The sequence below is a fragment of the Hemiscyllium ocellatum genome, chromosome 12 (genome assembly GCF_020745735.1).
Source record: "Hemiscyllium ocellatum isolate sHemOce1 chromosome 12, sHemOce1.pat.X.cur, whole genome shotgun sequence".
In the NCBI taxonomy this organism is placed as follows: domain Eukaryota; kingdom Metazoa; phylum Chordata; class Chondrichthyes; order Orectolobiformes; family Hemiscylliidae; genus Hemiscyllium; species Hemiscyllium ocellatum.
In genome coordinates this window covers 84664951-84681845 of record NC_083412.1, presented here as the reverse complement: position 1 = coordinate 84681845, position 16895 = coordinate 84664951, and the positions used below count along the sequence as shown (strand labels likewise).

The following is a 16895-nucleotide window of genomic DNA, read 5'->3' as shown; positions in this document are numbered from 1 at the left end:
CAGCCTTCCTTGCTGATTGATCTACAGAGTAATAAAGAATGAGACTTGTCTTGGTTGGGGGGGGGGGGGGCGCGGAGGGTGATGCTGGGATGTTTCTATCCTGCTTCTACTACCAAGATTACATTTACTTGAATAAAAAAGCACTTTCAGCGCCTGTTAGGTATGACCTTGAGATAGTTTTCTCACACTGACAATGCCAGATTTAAGAAGGGATTAGTCATTTGAAAATGACAGGAGTAAGGGATGGAGGAAGAAGAGCTGTAAACATACGATAGAGAACATTTGATATCCTTTACTTTTCTAATTTTCGGTATTCTTAGATATGGAAGAGCTCTAGTTAAACCCAAATGCATTTTCCCCAGTTATCAACAATTTGCAATTACTGATTTGCTCCATTTTGGTCAGGCTGGCATTTATTGCCTTGTGAAAGGTAATGGTGAGTTTCCTTCTAGAATCACTCTTGTCATTAAAGGTACTCTTGCAATCATTTAAAAAAAATTAATACCATTTGATCCAATGGAATGACTTATCAGGCCATTTCAGGATACATTTAAGTGTCAGTCAGCTTGCTGTGGGACTGGAATCACGTATGATGCAATAAATGAACCAGTTGCGTTTTTACAACAACCCAACTTCCTCTCGATCACTTTTACTAATTGGTTGATCACATTGACATTAGTCAATTCTCCAGCTCACTTCTTCTGGAGAAAATTGATGGTGACCAGCATTGGAAAGAAAAGGATCATTTCGAGCCTCCCATTGTAAACCAGAGGCCGTTTCCATTGTTTTTCTTGAAATTTTATCAAGGGATAATTTTCAGGGGTTTCTTTATCACTCTTACTAACTCATTTATTCAATGATGTAGTCATATGTGAATAACACCCAATGCATTTTAGTTGACATATAGAATATTGGGCTCACACTGAAACAGAATTAGAAGAATTTATTAACATCTTCAATAATGATCAACTTTCCATTAAAATAAAGCCATAACAAACAAGTAAATTATTAATTACCTGGAAACCGGAGTGTTTTAGTTGGCAGAAGACAATTAGCATAAGTTAATAATTTTCTTTCAAATAAGTGACACACATTTCTACATCCAAAAGACCATCATCCAAATCATACCTCCCACAGGCTTGTGAGATCACAGCTTACATCGCACATATACAAAGTTGGAACAATTTGGGTTGTATTTATTGCTGTTTTCACTACGTCTCAGATCTCAATCTCAGATTTAAATTTAACAATTGGCACAGAAGGCAGGACCTTATAGGTGATGCAGGCTATGACAGGATGTGGGGCAGATTTGGATGGCATGTGCAGTGACGCCCATCTATCCAGCTGCATCTTTTCTGATTTACACAAGCAGCACGGGAGATTCTCACTCGGAGATGCTAACTGATGGGCATGAATGCTTGTTAATGGCACAACCTGCCTCATTATTAATCAGCTTTCTATCTAACCAAACTCACCAAGGGGTTATGTATGAGAAAAAAAATTGACAAAGAAATCAAAGCAAGCCACTTGCTTTGAACAATCTTCAATGTTGGAAACTGAGTACTAACATCTCAGGGTATATTCCAAGGGCACAGTCACATGCACACTGAAATAACATCATAACTCACCCTTTATTTCCAAGTGTATAGTGCATGACACTGATCTAGTTAGCGCACGGCTGGATCCTAGAGTAAGTAGAACCCCTGACACTGCTGTTTATATCTGTCAACCAGGCCTCTCTGATGGGACCAGGTTAACAACCCTAATTAGGGAATCCAGATTCTATGACATCCACCTGGCTGACCTTGTTGCAATCATTACATCTCCCCACCCCACCCTCTAAGTCCTGAGACGTAGCCTTGTTCTTGTTCCTTTAGCTTCTCCTGGAGTGGTTTGGTACCAGGCCTGGTTCCTTGGACCCTGCTTTGGCTATTGGCGGCACATACTGGACCGTAGCCTGCCTCTTGCACCCAGACCACCTCAGCCGAAGTTAATCTTCTTCAAGTAGTAATGGTATCGAGGTTGCAACATCTACCGTGTCCATCTCTTCCTCAGAAGTTTCTTGGACGCCAGACATCACTAATCCTATCCATTCAACGTTTCTCTGATTGGTCACCCTCATGATTGATTATTTTGAGGATTTTGATGCAAATTAACCTTAATCCCAGTGTATATTGAGGTCTGTTGTAAACTGAGTATAGAAGCATGGAGAAAATTTGTGAAAAAGATTGATATACCAAAGCTGTGAGATTGTAACTAACAGTCAGAAAACACTGAACACAATGGAGATATTTGTTCTCCAGAAGAGAACATGACCTTGCCGTTTCAAATAATGGTTCTGAAGGAGTTATTCTTCATTTGGTTTTCACCACTCTACTGATAGTAGAGAAGATGAGTTTTACCTCAGCTATCAGATGGAACGGGGTCTCTCTACCAGCTCCCTTTGGTCCACGTACTGTAATTGTACTTTTTGCTAGAATACATAAATCTTCCTGTTATCTAAGAACCTTGCCTATGCTGTGGGCACATTATAATGGTGTATCCTCTGCTGCTGGTCATTAGGTAGCCTGAAGTCAAAGCAAAGGACAATTGGTGGCAGTAAAATGCCTCAAACAACAGTCACTCAGTATCACTTACTCATAGAAATGGCAAATACCAGAAGTCATTATCTGGAACAACATCACAGAACAGATGGGGGACTTTAAAGTTACAAAGGGATGTGGTTGGGAAGATGCTATTAAGCTAGGAGTCAGAGGTCCAGGCTAATACACTGGGGACATGGGTTCAAACCCCATTGTAGCTGATAATAGCATTTTAACTGTGTTCATTATTTTTATGAATGGAACTGAAAGGCTCGACACATAAGCATGTTAAGATCATAGTTGAACGTAGTCCTGAACAAGTTAGATCACAGAAGGAAATCTAAATCATTTTGTTTTAGAATAAAATTGAAGTTTCTTACACCCAAGACAAAAATAAAAAAAAAAGTCTAGATACAGAAATGGTTTGAAAGATTATAAACACAAATAAGAACAAAGTCTCATCTGTTCCACAGTTCCATCACTTTAGAAGAATTCAAAACCTAAGAACTCACCCTTCTATTTTTCATCTTAGTGTAATTTAGTTGATTCTTCCCATCCTTATCTGTAAAATCTAATGTCTTCTTACATAAATATACAGAAAGCTGAGAGTTTAGATTTCCTCAGCTTTTAATAACATTGTAGATTTCTATTCAAAGACCCAGATCCGGAGGTTGCACAAGCAAAACGTTTCCACTGAGCTACCTTATTCACATTCGGCTGTGCAAAATCTCATCTCATTGAAAGAGGCCATAGTTGTTTCCAACCCAACTGCTGAAAAGCTTTCAATCTCTGGGTTTTCTAAGTTAAAATTAATGGTTGTTTAATCTCCAACAAAAGCAACATAATGGCCCTCAATGTTAACCCCATCTGTCATAAGTCACTACAGTAAAAATTATCTTCAATTGACACTTCAAAGGATCCCTGCTCTCTAACACTTAATGAATACACGAAAGGCTGTCTAATCTAAGTCATTCAGAAAAGCAACCAAACCATATGCCACTATTATAAGGTCCAAACTCTAAAATTGATAATAACACATAAATCAGACATGTAATAGAGACCATGAAAGTACCATCGATTGTGGTTAAAAAAAAATGTAGTTTACTAATGTCCTTGAGGAAAAGAAATCTGCTGACCTTATCTGGTCAGATTCAAATGCGAATTCAGACACATGGTTGACTCGTAACTGTTCTCCAAATTGACTGAGCAGGCTACTCAACTCAAAGGCAATTAAGAATGGGCAGCAAATGATGCTCTCATCAGGAAAATGAAAAAAAAAACTAGAAAAAATGGAACAGTATTGTGCAGCTCTCAGAAACTTCCTTGTAACTTTGTTCCTACACACCTATCCCCAATAGCCACAGGATTTAAGAATAAAAAGCTGCTGGGATTAAAGAATAAGCTTTATACAATGTTTCCATTAAGATATGAGCCAAGTGCTAACTCACTTTTCAAATTGCTTTCCACTTCTTCTTGTACCCAAATTACTTGGGGCTGGAGACATTTTCCTTAAGCCTTCATCAAGTTAATTGGTCTATTTTATCTCCATTGGTGCCTTTAGTCCTTTCAATTCAGGGCCTCCTAAAACACAATTACTTGCTGTTTTATTGGCAGAATTCCTGTTGCTTTCAAGTAAACTGTCCCTGTTCTACATTTGACAGCTGCTTCTTGCAAGCAGTATAAAGATTAATGTGTCAATGTTGCTCTTTGAGGAGGGAACTGTGTTTGAAGGGAACACGAGCTTAAAGAATCAGTGCTGTATTGTTGGTACCTTACATTTAACCTATGGTTCCCTTGGCTATATAGCACCTCATTGGAAGATTGTGATTGGTGAATTTATCCTATTGTCTCCAATCACCCTGGTAACTGGTGCTGATAGTTCATTGTTGTCTTAATTTCAATTATTTTTTAAAAATTGGGTGGTTGTGTTTGAAAATTGTTCCGATCTGAAAATCCCAAGTATCATTTTTTACCATTACAGAATCCAATAATATCATTCACAAATATGTGCAAGCAACATTGTCCATTTACAGTCTAAGAATCATTCAGCTGTGTAAATGGCATGTGCATCCTAAGTGTCAGATTCTAACAGGAGAAAGTGAGGTCTGCAGATGTTGGAGATCAGAGCTGAAAAATGTGTTGCTGGAAAAGCGCAGCAGGTCAGGCAGCATCCAAGGAGCAGGAGAATCGACATTTCGGGCATAAACCCTTCTTCAGGACTGAGGAGGGTGTGCCAAGCAAGCGGGTGTGTGGGTGTCACCAACCAACCCAACCACCCTATGGCTGAACACTTTAACTCCACCTCCCACTCCGCCAAGGACATGCAGGTCCTTGGCCTCCTCCATCGCCAGACCATGGCAACACGACACCTGGAGGAAGAGCGCCTTATCTTCTGCCTAAGAACCCTCCAACCACAAAGGATGAATGCAGATTTCTCCAGCTTCCTCATTTCCCCTCCCCCCACCTTATCTCAGTCCCAACCCTTGGACTCAGCACCGCCTTCTTGACCTGCAATCATCTGCCTGACTTCTCCGCCCCCACCCCCTCTCCAGCCTATCACTCTCACCTTAACCTCCTTCCACCTATCGCATTTCCAACGCTCCTCCCTCAAGTCCGTCCTCCCTACCTTTTATCTTAACCTGCTTGGCACACCCTCCTCATTCCTGAAGAAGGGATTATGCCTGAAAGGTCGATTCTCCTGCTCCTTGGATGCTGCCTGATCTGCTGCGCTTTTCCAGCAACACATTTTTCAGCTCAGATTCTAATAGCCAATAAGCCTCTGCAGTATCAGGAGTGCGAGCAGTCGATCCAGAGTCTAAAAGCCAATGTATGAAAGTGACTGGTAAGGAAAGACCAATTGGTTCAGCAAACCTGCCCCATTCCCATAAATTCATCATAAATGCAGCCGAGACTGAATTGATCAATTTTTCCGATCAATAGTCTGAGGTTCAACTGTTGCTCATTCAAGCAATTAAGTTGTGGTGGGTTTTCCCATTCTTCACTGCTCTAGTGCAAGTTATGCAGGTGGGACCGCTTGAGTGCCCCATTGCTTAAGAAAGCACCAGCCTGGATAAATGTGCACAATGCATAGTAGTAGTTGCCATTGTATTAGAGCGGTAATCATAGAGCTACTCTCTCATTACAGAGAGATGGCTGTTGGTGGTTTACCACACATCAGACAGTGGGCAAGTTCGAAAGATAGGACCTTCGTGGTAACCTAGCCGATGTGGAAATTGAACCCATTCTGTTGGCATTATCTTGCAAAACAAGCCAAACAACTCAGCTAAGTGGTCAACTGAATGGGGTATACACAGTGCAGTGTGAAGAACAAACTGAAGATCAATTCACCTGGATGTATTTGCTTCCCTGTTTGGTTGCTTTTTACATTGCCCTTACTTCTGTGTTCCTCCAAAACAATGTAGCTGATCCTTCTCACATTTTTATTCTTCAACCCTGTCTTTAGCCCCTGATGGCCCACCTATCGATGTTGTGCTGGAATCTCTATCCTCTCAGTGCATCAGAGTGACATGGAAGGTAAATCATTTGCATGTAACTAATACTCTAACTCGTTAATTCTTACACTTGTGGTCAAATGTTTTTGGTTTTGCATTATTTGAGCTGATCTCTAAAGGGACTGCCTTAAAGTCTGTTGATTAATAATACCGTATTAATAATTTGGGATAAGATTTGCGAATGCAAAATGCTATGTTCCATTTTTAGCTGAGCACTTGTGGATTTTCGTTGTTCCACTAAAATGCCAAAGATACAGTGGACTGATCCATGCACCACAAATAGAATAAAGGTTTGACTTATCCAAGGAATGCTACACACACTCCTCAGCAAATGGAACCAGTTGCTTTATGCTTATTCACCCATGTAACAGTACTTGGTGGTCACACACTGTCCTTGCATCACAATATATGAGATAGCACTTTGAATTATTATGTGATCTTACACCTCAGCAGGCACTCACCTCGTGTTGGGATTAAGGTCATTTCGAGGACTGATTGCAATAATTTGTACTATATATATGTATATCTATATAAATTGTGTTGTTTCCTTACTTAAGGACAATTTGTAGAAAAACTGTAGAAAAAAATCACTGACATTGAAAATTGCAAATAAAATTGTGATTGTAACCATCTTATGCCATACTGGTTGTTACTCAAGCCAGTTGGATCTGTTTTGTCCAGTTATGTGATTACAGCATTAAGGTTGTACAGTGAGGACACAATTATTTTATGCAGTTGGATTTACTAGTACTTTGATTATATCACAGTATATTCCAGAAGAAGGAAGCAGCATTTTTTTCATATTTTTTTTTCTCCAGATTTAAAGCTTTCCTGAACCCTATTTATTTTCAGATCTTTTCCATAGTTCACTCTCTGTTTGCATATCATTCTTTTTGTTACATAATATAACATATACCTGGATGTTATAAACAACTATTTAAACTGAACTCCTACCTCTGTTCTGTCTTCTGTCTGTGTCTGTGCTATAAGTACATGTTTGGCAAAGTAAATGTAATGTCGTGGTGAATTTGTGTCAGTGGAATGTATGAGTAAATAGAATACTTCTAGCATGGAAGAAGGCCACTTGGCCCATCGAGTCTACACCAACCCTCTGAAAAGCTTCCCAACCAGACCGACTCCACATTTCCCATGGCTAATCCACCTAGCCTGCACATCCCTGTGACACTGTGGCAATTTAGCAGGTCCAATCCAGATAATTTATACATCATTGGACTGTGGGAGGAAACCCAAGTACACATAGGGAGAATGTGCAAACTCCACACAGTCAGCTGTCCAAGGGTGGAATCAAACCTGAGTCCCTGGTGCTATGAGGTGGCAGTGCTAACCACTGACTCACCATGCCACCCTAAATATGACTGTGTGCATGAAAATGTATGAATTAGTGCATAGCTAGGAAATAACTGTGATAGAAATATGTGTTTGTGTGTGTGTGTGTGTGTGTGTGTGTAGAGAGAGAGAGAGTTACCTGTGAGGGCTATGCTGCTGTAGTTGTGTAAATATGGAGATAGTTTCCTTTAACTTTATACTTTCCTGATAATCTGACTGATTTGCTTGTCTACTCTACCAATTTGCTATTAAGTGGAGAAGGTAAAAATATCCTGTTTATATAATTGCAAACATTTCTATCAAGGTCATCATGGTATTGTCCATTCTCTGATGTGTTCTTGTGAATGTCTATCCAAATGTAATCATGTCCTATTATTTTATTAAATAGTCACCATCAATTGAATCTGACAGACTGTCACGCACTTCTCACACAGTTATTTTTGTGTCAGATTCAGAAGCTTTCAAAGCCAGTGAAGTTGCAGTAAGGTCTAAAATTGCTTTCCCAGTACAAAAGTTGATTTTTGGTTTATTTACTGCTCCATTTTTGGCAGAGCAGGTTGATAGAAAAGCTGAACTGTCAGGTGTAGTTTTGAAAATTAATTTTGTGATGCAAATGTCAACACATTTTGGAATTGGCTTCTTCCCCTTCTTCAGTTTTAATATTCCAAGACATCCTTCCAATATCAGGACTTAGAATGTGAGTAATGGAAAACTGACCAATTCTTCAGTTTATTGCAATTAATTACAGACAATACATAGCATTAACAGCTATATAATTAAACTCCCCCTACTTTGCCTTATTGATGTGTGTTAAGCCATTCTTGGAGAACAGCTCTAATTGTTTCTATCTGACTTTCCCTACTCACTGAGTGACTTGAGTGGATTTGCCAATTTTGACCAGTGACCTCCATCCATTCGGAGTGCTGCACTATCAAAGGTGCTGTCTTTCAGCTGCATCTTTGAACCTTGGCCCTGACTATTCCCTCAGATGGATGTAAGGTAACCCAACATGGCATTGTTGGCAAATAAAGGAGGGGATTTCTCTCCTCCACAGCCCAATTCAAATATTTATCCCTCAACCCAATATTCTTCAGAAGAGGAAACATTTGTTTGCTCAGTTATTGGTTTTATGCATGGAAATGGATGTGCTCTTTTCTTCATCCCCGTCATTTCCTCAGGCTCCAAAGAAGCACTTGCAAAATGGACTAATCCGTGGCTATCAAATTGGTTATCGGGAGTACAGCACTGGTGGCAACTACCAGTTTAACATCATCAGCATGGAGACGACTGGCGACAGTGAGCTGTACACACTGGACAATCTGAAAAAGTTCACGCAGTATGGAGTGGTGGTGCAGGCTTGTAACCGTGCGGGCACGGGGCCCTCCTCGCAGGAAATCATTGCAACAACGTTGGAGGATGGTAGGTTAACAATTAGATCGCAGATTAGACTGAGACAGAAGGCCTCACAGTTGTGATAGCAAACCAGATATGACACTGAGCCCCTGAAGGAGGCTATTAGGACAAAGAAATCATGGTCATGGGGGTTGCGTTGTCATGGAGGGACAATTGGTGACAGGGAAGGAATTGCAGAGCTCAAACTCTGGGAAGCTCATGCTATACCCAGCAGTGGCATAATGCTGGAAATCAATGTTATCTCAAGAACACCATTCCCTCTCAGCTGTGCGGCCACAGGGCCAATGGGAAGCTCCATGTTTGCTGATTGGTATTCCAGAGAATGACTGCCCTTTCTAGAAGGCACGATTACACACACAGACCTTGGAGGTCAGCATAGCAGGGAAAAATATATTACTGGGAATGTTGCTCCATAGGCCAGAATTGGAGGGTAGTTGGGTTTTTGGGAGCATTTTAGGAACTGGAGCAAACAGGCAAATGAATTAGGAGTAGAATGGGCTAGTTAGTCCCTGGAGCCTCCTCCACCAATTCAATAAGATTGTGTCTGATCTAATTATGGGCCCAGCTCACATTTATGCATACCTCTCGTTAACCTGGTTAGTCAAAAATCTATCTCCCTCGGCCTTAGAATTATTCAGTGACTCTTCCCCCACCTATCCTCATCAGTTTCTGAGGGAGGGAGTTTCAAATACCCTCTCAAGAAAAAAGGAAAATTGTCCTCATCTCCATCTTAAATGGGAACCCTATTTTTATACAGTGCCAGAGATACAGAGGGTTGAGGCTAAGGAGAGATTTGAAAGTAAGGATGAAAGTTTGGAAATCAAGACAAGGTCAAACAGGAACCTAGGACAGGAAGATGAGAAAGTCTGATGAAGGAGGGCGGGTAGTAGAGTTTTGAATGACCTGAAGCTTACTGAGGCTGGAAGGTGAGGGTTTGGTCAGGGTAGTAAAGGCATGGGTAAGAGATTCAGATCAGTGGACATAGGGTCAAAGATCCTTTGTCAATGTCTTCCTTACACAACGCATCAGAAAGCCTTTCTTGGTAAATCGAAAAGCCAATCCTCATGGCGGAATCAGCAAGACCCAATGAAGATTCGGCAAGTTTGAGTTTTCTAATAATTCTTCTCATGGGGTTTGGATAGCAACAGCACACCTGCCAGGTGTTGCCCTGCTGTCCTCGAGACTGAGAAACCAGAGTTCAGCTAGAAGCTTGCAAGCTCCTGGTAAATCCAGATGGTGAACACACAGCTCACGGCAAAACAAATTCAACAGTAATTTCCATTGTAAACCAAATTGTACATTTTCAGGAAACGTTTGGGTCTTTCCTAAACAATTCTCTGCTTCATTTTTCCCTTCATTTCATCTTCTCACTACATAAACTTCAACCCAACTTCACACCACCAATATCTTCAGTTATCTCCTTACTTATTCAAACTACCCCTATTTGTCTCCACCCCAGCTAAAACCATCAAATTAGTATTGGTATGATTAAAACATTTGAATAACATCTGGATGGGTATATAAACAGGAAGGGTTGAGAGGGGTAAGAAACAAATGCTGACAAATGGGACTAGATTTATTTAGGACATCTGTTTGGCATGGATATGTTGGACTGAATGGTCTGTTTCTGTGCTGTATATCTCTATGACTCTATGAATTCCACCCAGCACACTCCTTCACCCACACACTCTTTAATAACCAGGTCACACTGTTCTTCACACCCAAGTGTCACTCTTGGCTATCACTTTGTTTTCCTTCCCATCTATATTTTCACCCTTTATTTTCATCTTGCCCTTTGACTTCATCCCTCTCTCTTTTGCTACTCCTAGATTGTCATTCCTTTTCCCTTCATACAGTCATATAGCAAGGAAACAGACTGTTCAGCCCAGCCAATCCATGTCGAGCATATTCCCAAACTAAACTAGTCCCACCTGTCTGCTCCTGGCTCATTTCCCTCCAAACCTTCTTTATTCCCATATTTATCTAAGTGTCTTTTAAATATTGTAACTGTGCCCACATCACCACTTCCTCAGGACGTTCATTCATTCAAGGGATGAGGGCATTGCTGTTGTCACTCTGTTGTTGTCCAGTTCTCTTGAGGAAGTGGTAGTGAGCTGCTACTGAGCAGTACTGAATAGTTTAGTAGAACATTTCAGAGAGCAGACAAATTCCAAATTAATTGTTGTGGTCCCAGAGTTACTCACAGGCTGGATTGGGTAAACAGATTTCCATCATGGAAAGGTTTACTTCAATAATCAGAATTATTTTTTTCATGACAATCTTGTTGACTGGTCAGCATTACCATGAATAGCTTTTCATCCAGATTTACTCAATTGAATTTAAATTCACCAACTGCCATGATGGGACTTGAACTCATGCCTTCAGGTTATGGGTCAAATAACAGAATCACTGTGCCACCATACCCTTAGCAGCTTTTGCCTATTCATTATTTAACTTCTTGCTTCCCCTCTGCCTCCTCTCTTTCTCTTTCTATCTTCATATCTGTTCACCTGCTAAACTTAAGCTTTCAATCCATCATTATGTTATTCTTGTCAATCTCTCTTTCCTATTTCTCCATCATTCTATTATTCTGTCTTTATGTTATCACTTCCTTGACCTCTTCATTCCTTTCACTCTTTTAGCCTTTCCCTTTTCCCTGTCACTTCCCATTTTTTGGCCCCTCCCTCTCTTCCTTCATTTTCCTTCTCTTTGTCTTCATTTCCTTCCTCTCTCTCCCTTCATTAGAGTTAATTAGAGTAATAGAGTCATTGAGATGTACAGCATGGAAACAGACCCTTTGGTCCAACTCTTCCATGCTGACCAGATATCCTAGCCTAATCTTATCCCATTTACCAGCACTTGGCCCATATCCCTCTAAATGCTTCCTATTCATATACCCATCCAGGTGCCTTTTGAATCTTGTGATTGTACCAGCCTCCACAACTTCCTCTGGCAGCTCATTCCATACACAGACCACATTCTGCATGAAAAAGTTGTCCTTTAGGTCCCTTTTAAATTTTTCCCATCTCACCTTAAACCGCGCCCTCTAGTTCGGGGCTCCCCTACCCTGGGGAAAAGACCTTGACCATTTACTCTATCCATGCCCCTAATGATTTAATAAATTTCTTTAGGGTCACCCCTCAGACACTCGAGGGAAAATAACCCCAAACTATTCAGCCTCTCCCTATCGCTCAAACCCTCCAATCTTGACAATACCCTTGTAAATCTTTTCAGAAACTTTTCAAGTTTCACAACATCTTTCCTATATTGCAGTGATTTAAGTGCCAGAGATGGAAACTTTTACCCCAACTTATGTGGAACCGCCACTGATGATTAGGATTGGCCGAAAGGGCAAGACAGTGAGTCTTCACAGATGTTAGTCCCCATAAGAAGATTGAATGCTCAAAAGTGTTGTGTCATGCTTAAAAATCATGCAATACCAGATTACAGCCCAACAGATTTATTTGAAAATACAAGCTTTCAGAGTGCTGCCTATTTGTCGAGTAGCTAGTGGGTCTGAATGCATGGAACATCGAATTTGTAAGAAAAAGCCCAGAGTGTCAAACAACTGATGCAATATATTAGACAAAACTAGTTGGCTGTTAAGTCTGTAATCACTTAGAATGGTGAGTCAGGTTTCAATTGATAAATATGTAAATCCCAGAGTTTACTACCCCAATCCAACTTAAGGTTTTATATTTTAAAAAGGTGACATCTCAGCTCAGACAATGCATTAAAGGTGTGAGGTTCGAGTCTGTCTTGTCCCAACCCGGAGTCAGACTGTTGTTATTTCCAAAGTAGGAATTTAAAAATGTCACATTGACTGCCCATAAATTATGTGCCTTTTGAACAAAATAAAATGTATCTGCAAATACGAATCTGCAAATGGAAATTAACCTCATAGACTTATATGAGTGTGTGAGAGGAAGAGGGGGGAGGGAGAGAGTGTGTGGTCACCTGTAGTGTGACATGAACCTGAGTGCTGTAACATAGGAGAGGAATTAGTTAAGTAATAGCTCGCCAGGGTTTTTAAAGTCTGATGGTATTTTAGGAACAACAATAGGCTGAGGGATGTACTGTGCTCCTAGCTTTGAAAACCTGAGAAAGGATAAAATAAAAGGTTGTGGCTTTGTCACAATGAGGAAGAACACTCGAATCTTAAGAGAATCAAATGAGGGGTGTACTAGATATTATACAAGCTGAAAGAGGGAGAACATGTGAAAGTGGAATTAGTTTCACATTTCACTCACAGAAATGAAGGGATGACGATGTTATTAATTGGCATGCAATATTCCTTAACATGCCAGAATTCTCTGCCTGAGTACATTGAGAGAAGATACTTCCGCCTTCCTACAGTGCCCCCAGCTGGTCAGACAGCAAACAGTATGTTCAGTTGAAATGTAAAGAAATGGGACGAATAAAAATGATAAATAGGTGAAGGATTCGAAATTGTTTAATCTTAACCTTATGAAAATCATAGGATAAAACTAGTCTTTGATATGTTTGCTTGGAATCACTCCAGCAAAACTTTATTTCAGATTTTAACCCACTCGAAACCGTTTCAATTGGACAGAGTCAACATTGAGCGTCTACTGAATCTAACAGGGAGGTCCAGGAGATGTTTTACTCCAACACTCCCGAACCGCACAGAATCTGCCTACCCATCTACTTCTACTCATCTCCATATCGACACAACATTTCTCATGTTATATACATCTTGCCAGCCTCCTGTATGGGCAGGTTGCTCTCCAACCACAGGCCTATGTCAAGGAAAACCTTGAGACTTTATCCTGAAAATTGCAGGCATAAGATTCATAATGACATGATAGTTTTTTAAAAGATCTGTTTTCCTCTATCTTTCCATCTAATGGACAACAAATGAGTTCTTCAACACAATTTTCTTGATTCATTCTTGGAATATGAGCAAGACCAACATTTATTGTGTATTTCTAGTTAGCCTTGAGAAATTATTGATTACCTTTCTTCTGGAAGAGCTGATGGCCTTGGAGAAATGGTGCATCCTGTTTGTCACATGTTGATAGCTCTGATCTAGGCTACATCAGAAACCAGTTAACAGCCAATCACATTGGCATGGGAGTCAGAAGTCACAGATAAGTAAGGCTACCCTTAAAATACAATCAAGGATTATAAGGTAACCATGTTTAGAAATAAAATGAAACACATTTAGAATCTTTGGGTATCATAGCTGTTTTCAACCATGTTTAGATCGTATGAGGAAAGGCTGAGGCACTTGGGGCTGTTTTCATTGGAGAAAAGAAGGTTTAGGGTGACTTGATAGAGGTGTACAAGATGATTAGGGGTTTAGATAGGGTTGACCATGAGAACATTTTTCTACGTATGGAGTCAGCTATTACGAGGGGGCATAGCTTTAAATTAAGGGGTGGTAGGTATAGGATAGATGTTAGGGGTAGATTCTTTACTCAGCGAGTCGTGAGTTCATGGAATGCCCTGCCAGTAGCAGTGGTGGACTCTCCCTCTTTATGGGCATTGGATAGACATATGGAGGATAGTGGGCTCGTGTAGGTTAGGTGGGCTTGGATCAGTGCAACATCGAGGGCCGAAGAGCCTGTACTGCGCTGTATTTTTCTGTGTTCTATGTTCTATTTTCCTGCACTAGAATGACATTTTTGCAGAATTTCACATCTGTGCCTTTTATTTTGATTTTTTCTCTCTTATGACAAGTGCCCAGCCGACCACCAGACAATGTCCAAGCCAATGCCATATCTCCGGAAGCCATTTCACTGTCTTGGTCAATGCCACCAAAAGAGGCGCTGAATGGGATTCTCCAAGGATACAGAGTTATTTACTGGGCGAATCTCCCAGATGGAGGTAAGTATGTTGCAGTGAGCTATGGATAATGAAAGCAGTCATCAGCCTCCTTGCCTCTATCTATTTCTGACAGTGTGGTTGATCAGGAAAGGAGAGCCAAGATAAAGTATATTTGCCATTATCAATTAGAGTCATAGAGCCATACAGCACTGAAACAGACCTTTCAGTCCAATTCATCCATACCAACCAGGTACCCGAAATTGAATTACTCCCATTTTGCATTTGACCATATCCCTCTAAAGCTTCCCTATCCATTTACCTGTCCAAATGTCTTTTAAATGCTGTAACTGCCTCTACCAATTCCGCTGGCAGCTCATTCCATACATGCACCAACCTCTGCGTGACCAAGTTGCCACTCAGGTCCCTTTTAAATCTTTCCCCTCTCACCTTAAATCTATGCCTTCTAGTGTTGGACTCCCCTACCCTTGGGAAAAGACTTTGACTATTCACCTTATCTATGCCCCTCATGATTTTATAAACCTCTACAAGGTCACCTCTCAGCTTCCAATGGTCCAGTGAGAAAAGCCCCAGCCTGTCCACCCTCTCCTTATAACTCAAACCCTCCACTCTCAGTAACATCTTTGTAAATATTTCTTTCACCTTAACCAGTTTAATGACATCCTTCCTATAGCAGGGAGACCAGAATTATACAGAGTACTCTAAATGTGGCCTTACCAATGTCTTGTGCATTCATAACGTGACATTCCAATGCCCGTAATCCGTCTTCTGACCAATGAAGGCAAGCATGCCAAATGCCTTCTTCACCATCCTGTCTACTTGTGACGCCACACTTTCAAGGAACCATAACGTCATTGAAATTTCGAGGTCAGAAGTCACACAACACCAGGTTATAGTCCAACAGGTTTATTTGAAATCCCAAGCATTCAGAGTGCTGGTCCTTCATCAGGTGAGGTCACCTGACAAAGGAACAATGCTGTTAGCTTGTTTTAAATGATGGTGGGCTCCTCTGGGTCAGGAAGGCTTTGTAGACACAAGGAAGCTCCTATGATTTGATTCCCTGTGGTTTTACAGTCATGGATTTCTGCCATTTCGGAAACTGGACAAATTTAATTTCTGATTGATAACTCAGGTTTCCAAAGTGCCACTTAAAAAGACAGGAGCAGATGCTCCAGTATCTAAATCAGACAATAATTCTTCCTGGGAGAATGCAGGCCATCAATGAATTTGTCTGACGGCAGCTCACAGTTGAGGGGAGGCATATGATATTCATATTCCAGCAGGAGCAAAGGGAACCTAGACTGACGTTCCCACTCCTTGGTCATTGACCTCCTGTCTGCCTTCTGAGTGTGTTAACATGTACGATTGCCCAATTCAACATTTGCTCTTCTCCTTTCCTTTCTATCAGAGCTGGGAGAGATTAGAAATGTCACAACCACCCAAGTTACGCTGGAGCTTGACGGACTCGAGAAGTTCACCAACTACAGTATACAGGTGCTGGCATTCACCCGGGCAGGAGACGGAGTCAGGAGCGAGCAGATCTTTACACGTACCAAGGAGGATGGTAGGTTAATGATAATGATGCTCCAATCATCCAAACATACAAAATGGGGAGAAGCAGGCCATTCAGCCCCTTCAGCATGGTGCTGTCCCCAAAAGAGAAAACGTCTTTCTCATGTCAACCTGGTCAGGACCATCCATGATCTTCCAAACTTCAATCAAGTTGCCGCACAGTGTTCTGAACTCCAGTGAAAACAAACCCAACTGAAGCTCATAATACAACCCACTCACTCGAGGTGTTATTCTAGTAATCTTCCTCTGCATTACCTCCAGCTAATCATTTCTGAAATGTTTGCTCAACCCTATTTTCATAAAGTCCTATGTACAGTGCAGCATTCTGCAGCTTCCCCCGATTCCAACAAATTAATTAAATCAGGATTGTACAATGACACCAATTACAAAGCTAAACGTCCACCTCTTAAAACCAACTGAAAATCCATTCATATTGGAGTTGTGAGGTCATTAGCTGGTGATATCCATTAGTGTACTCCACACAGTTTGAGTGCCTCCATTGTCGAAATATATTTTCTTCTAAAATTGTGGAGGTTCATGGTGGTAAAGGAACTCCCTCCATTTCGGCTGTTCGATATCAGCATTAATTAACTGTCAAGTCTGAGCTTCATCTACTCTGCCTTATTATAGTGCTGGCTGTCCGAGCTACCAGCGTGTTATA

The 16895-nt window shown here is 40.9% G+C and overlaps 1 protein-coding gene across 5 annotated transcripts in view; it reads left to right on the top strand.

Annotated features, from left to right (window-relative positions):
- Nucleotides 1-16895, top strand: part of LOC132820866 (cell adhesion molecule DSCAM) — a 597498-nt gene that overhangs the window by 464286 nt on the left and 116317 nt on the right. For all 5 annotated transcript variants that reach the window (XM_060833222.1, XM_060833217.1, XM_060833218.1 and 2 more), the window contains exons 15-18: nucleotides 6046-6116; nucleotides 8620-8860; nucleotides 14558-14704; nucleotides 16071-16226. In XM_060833222.1, coding sequence (XP_060689205.1) covers nucleotides 6046-6116; nucleotides 8620-8860; nucleotides 14558-14704; nucleotides 16071-16226 — 615 coding nt within the window. The remainder of the gene's footprint in view (nucleotides 1-6045; nucleotides 6117-8619; nucleotides 8861-14557; nucleotides 14705-16070; nucleotides 16227-16895) is intronic.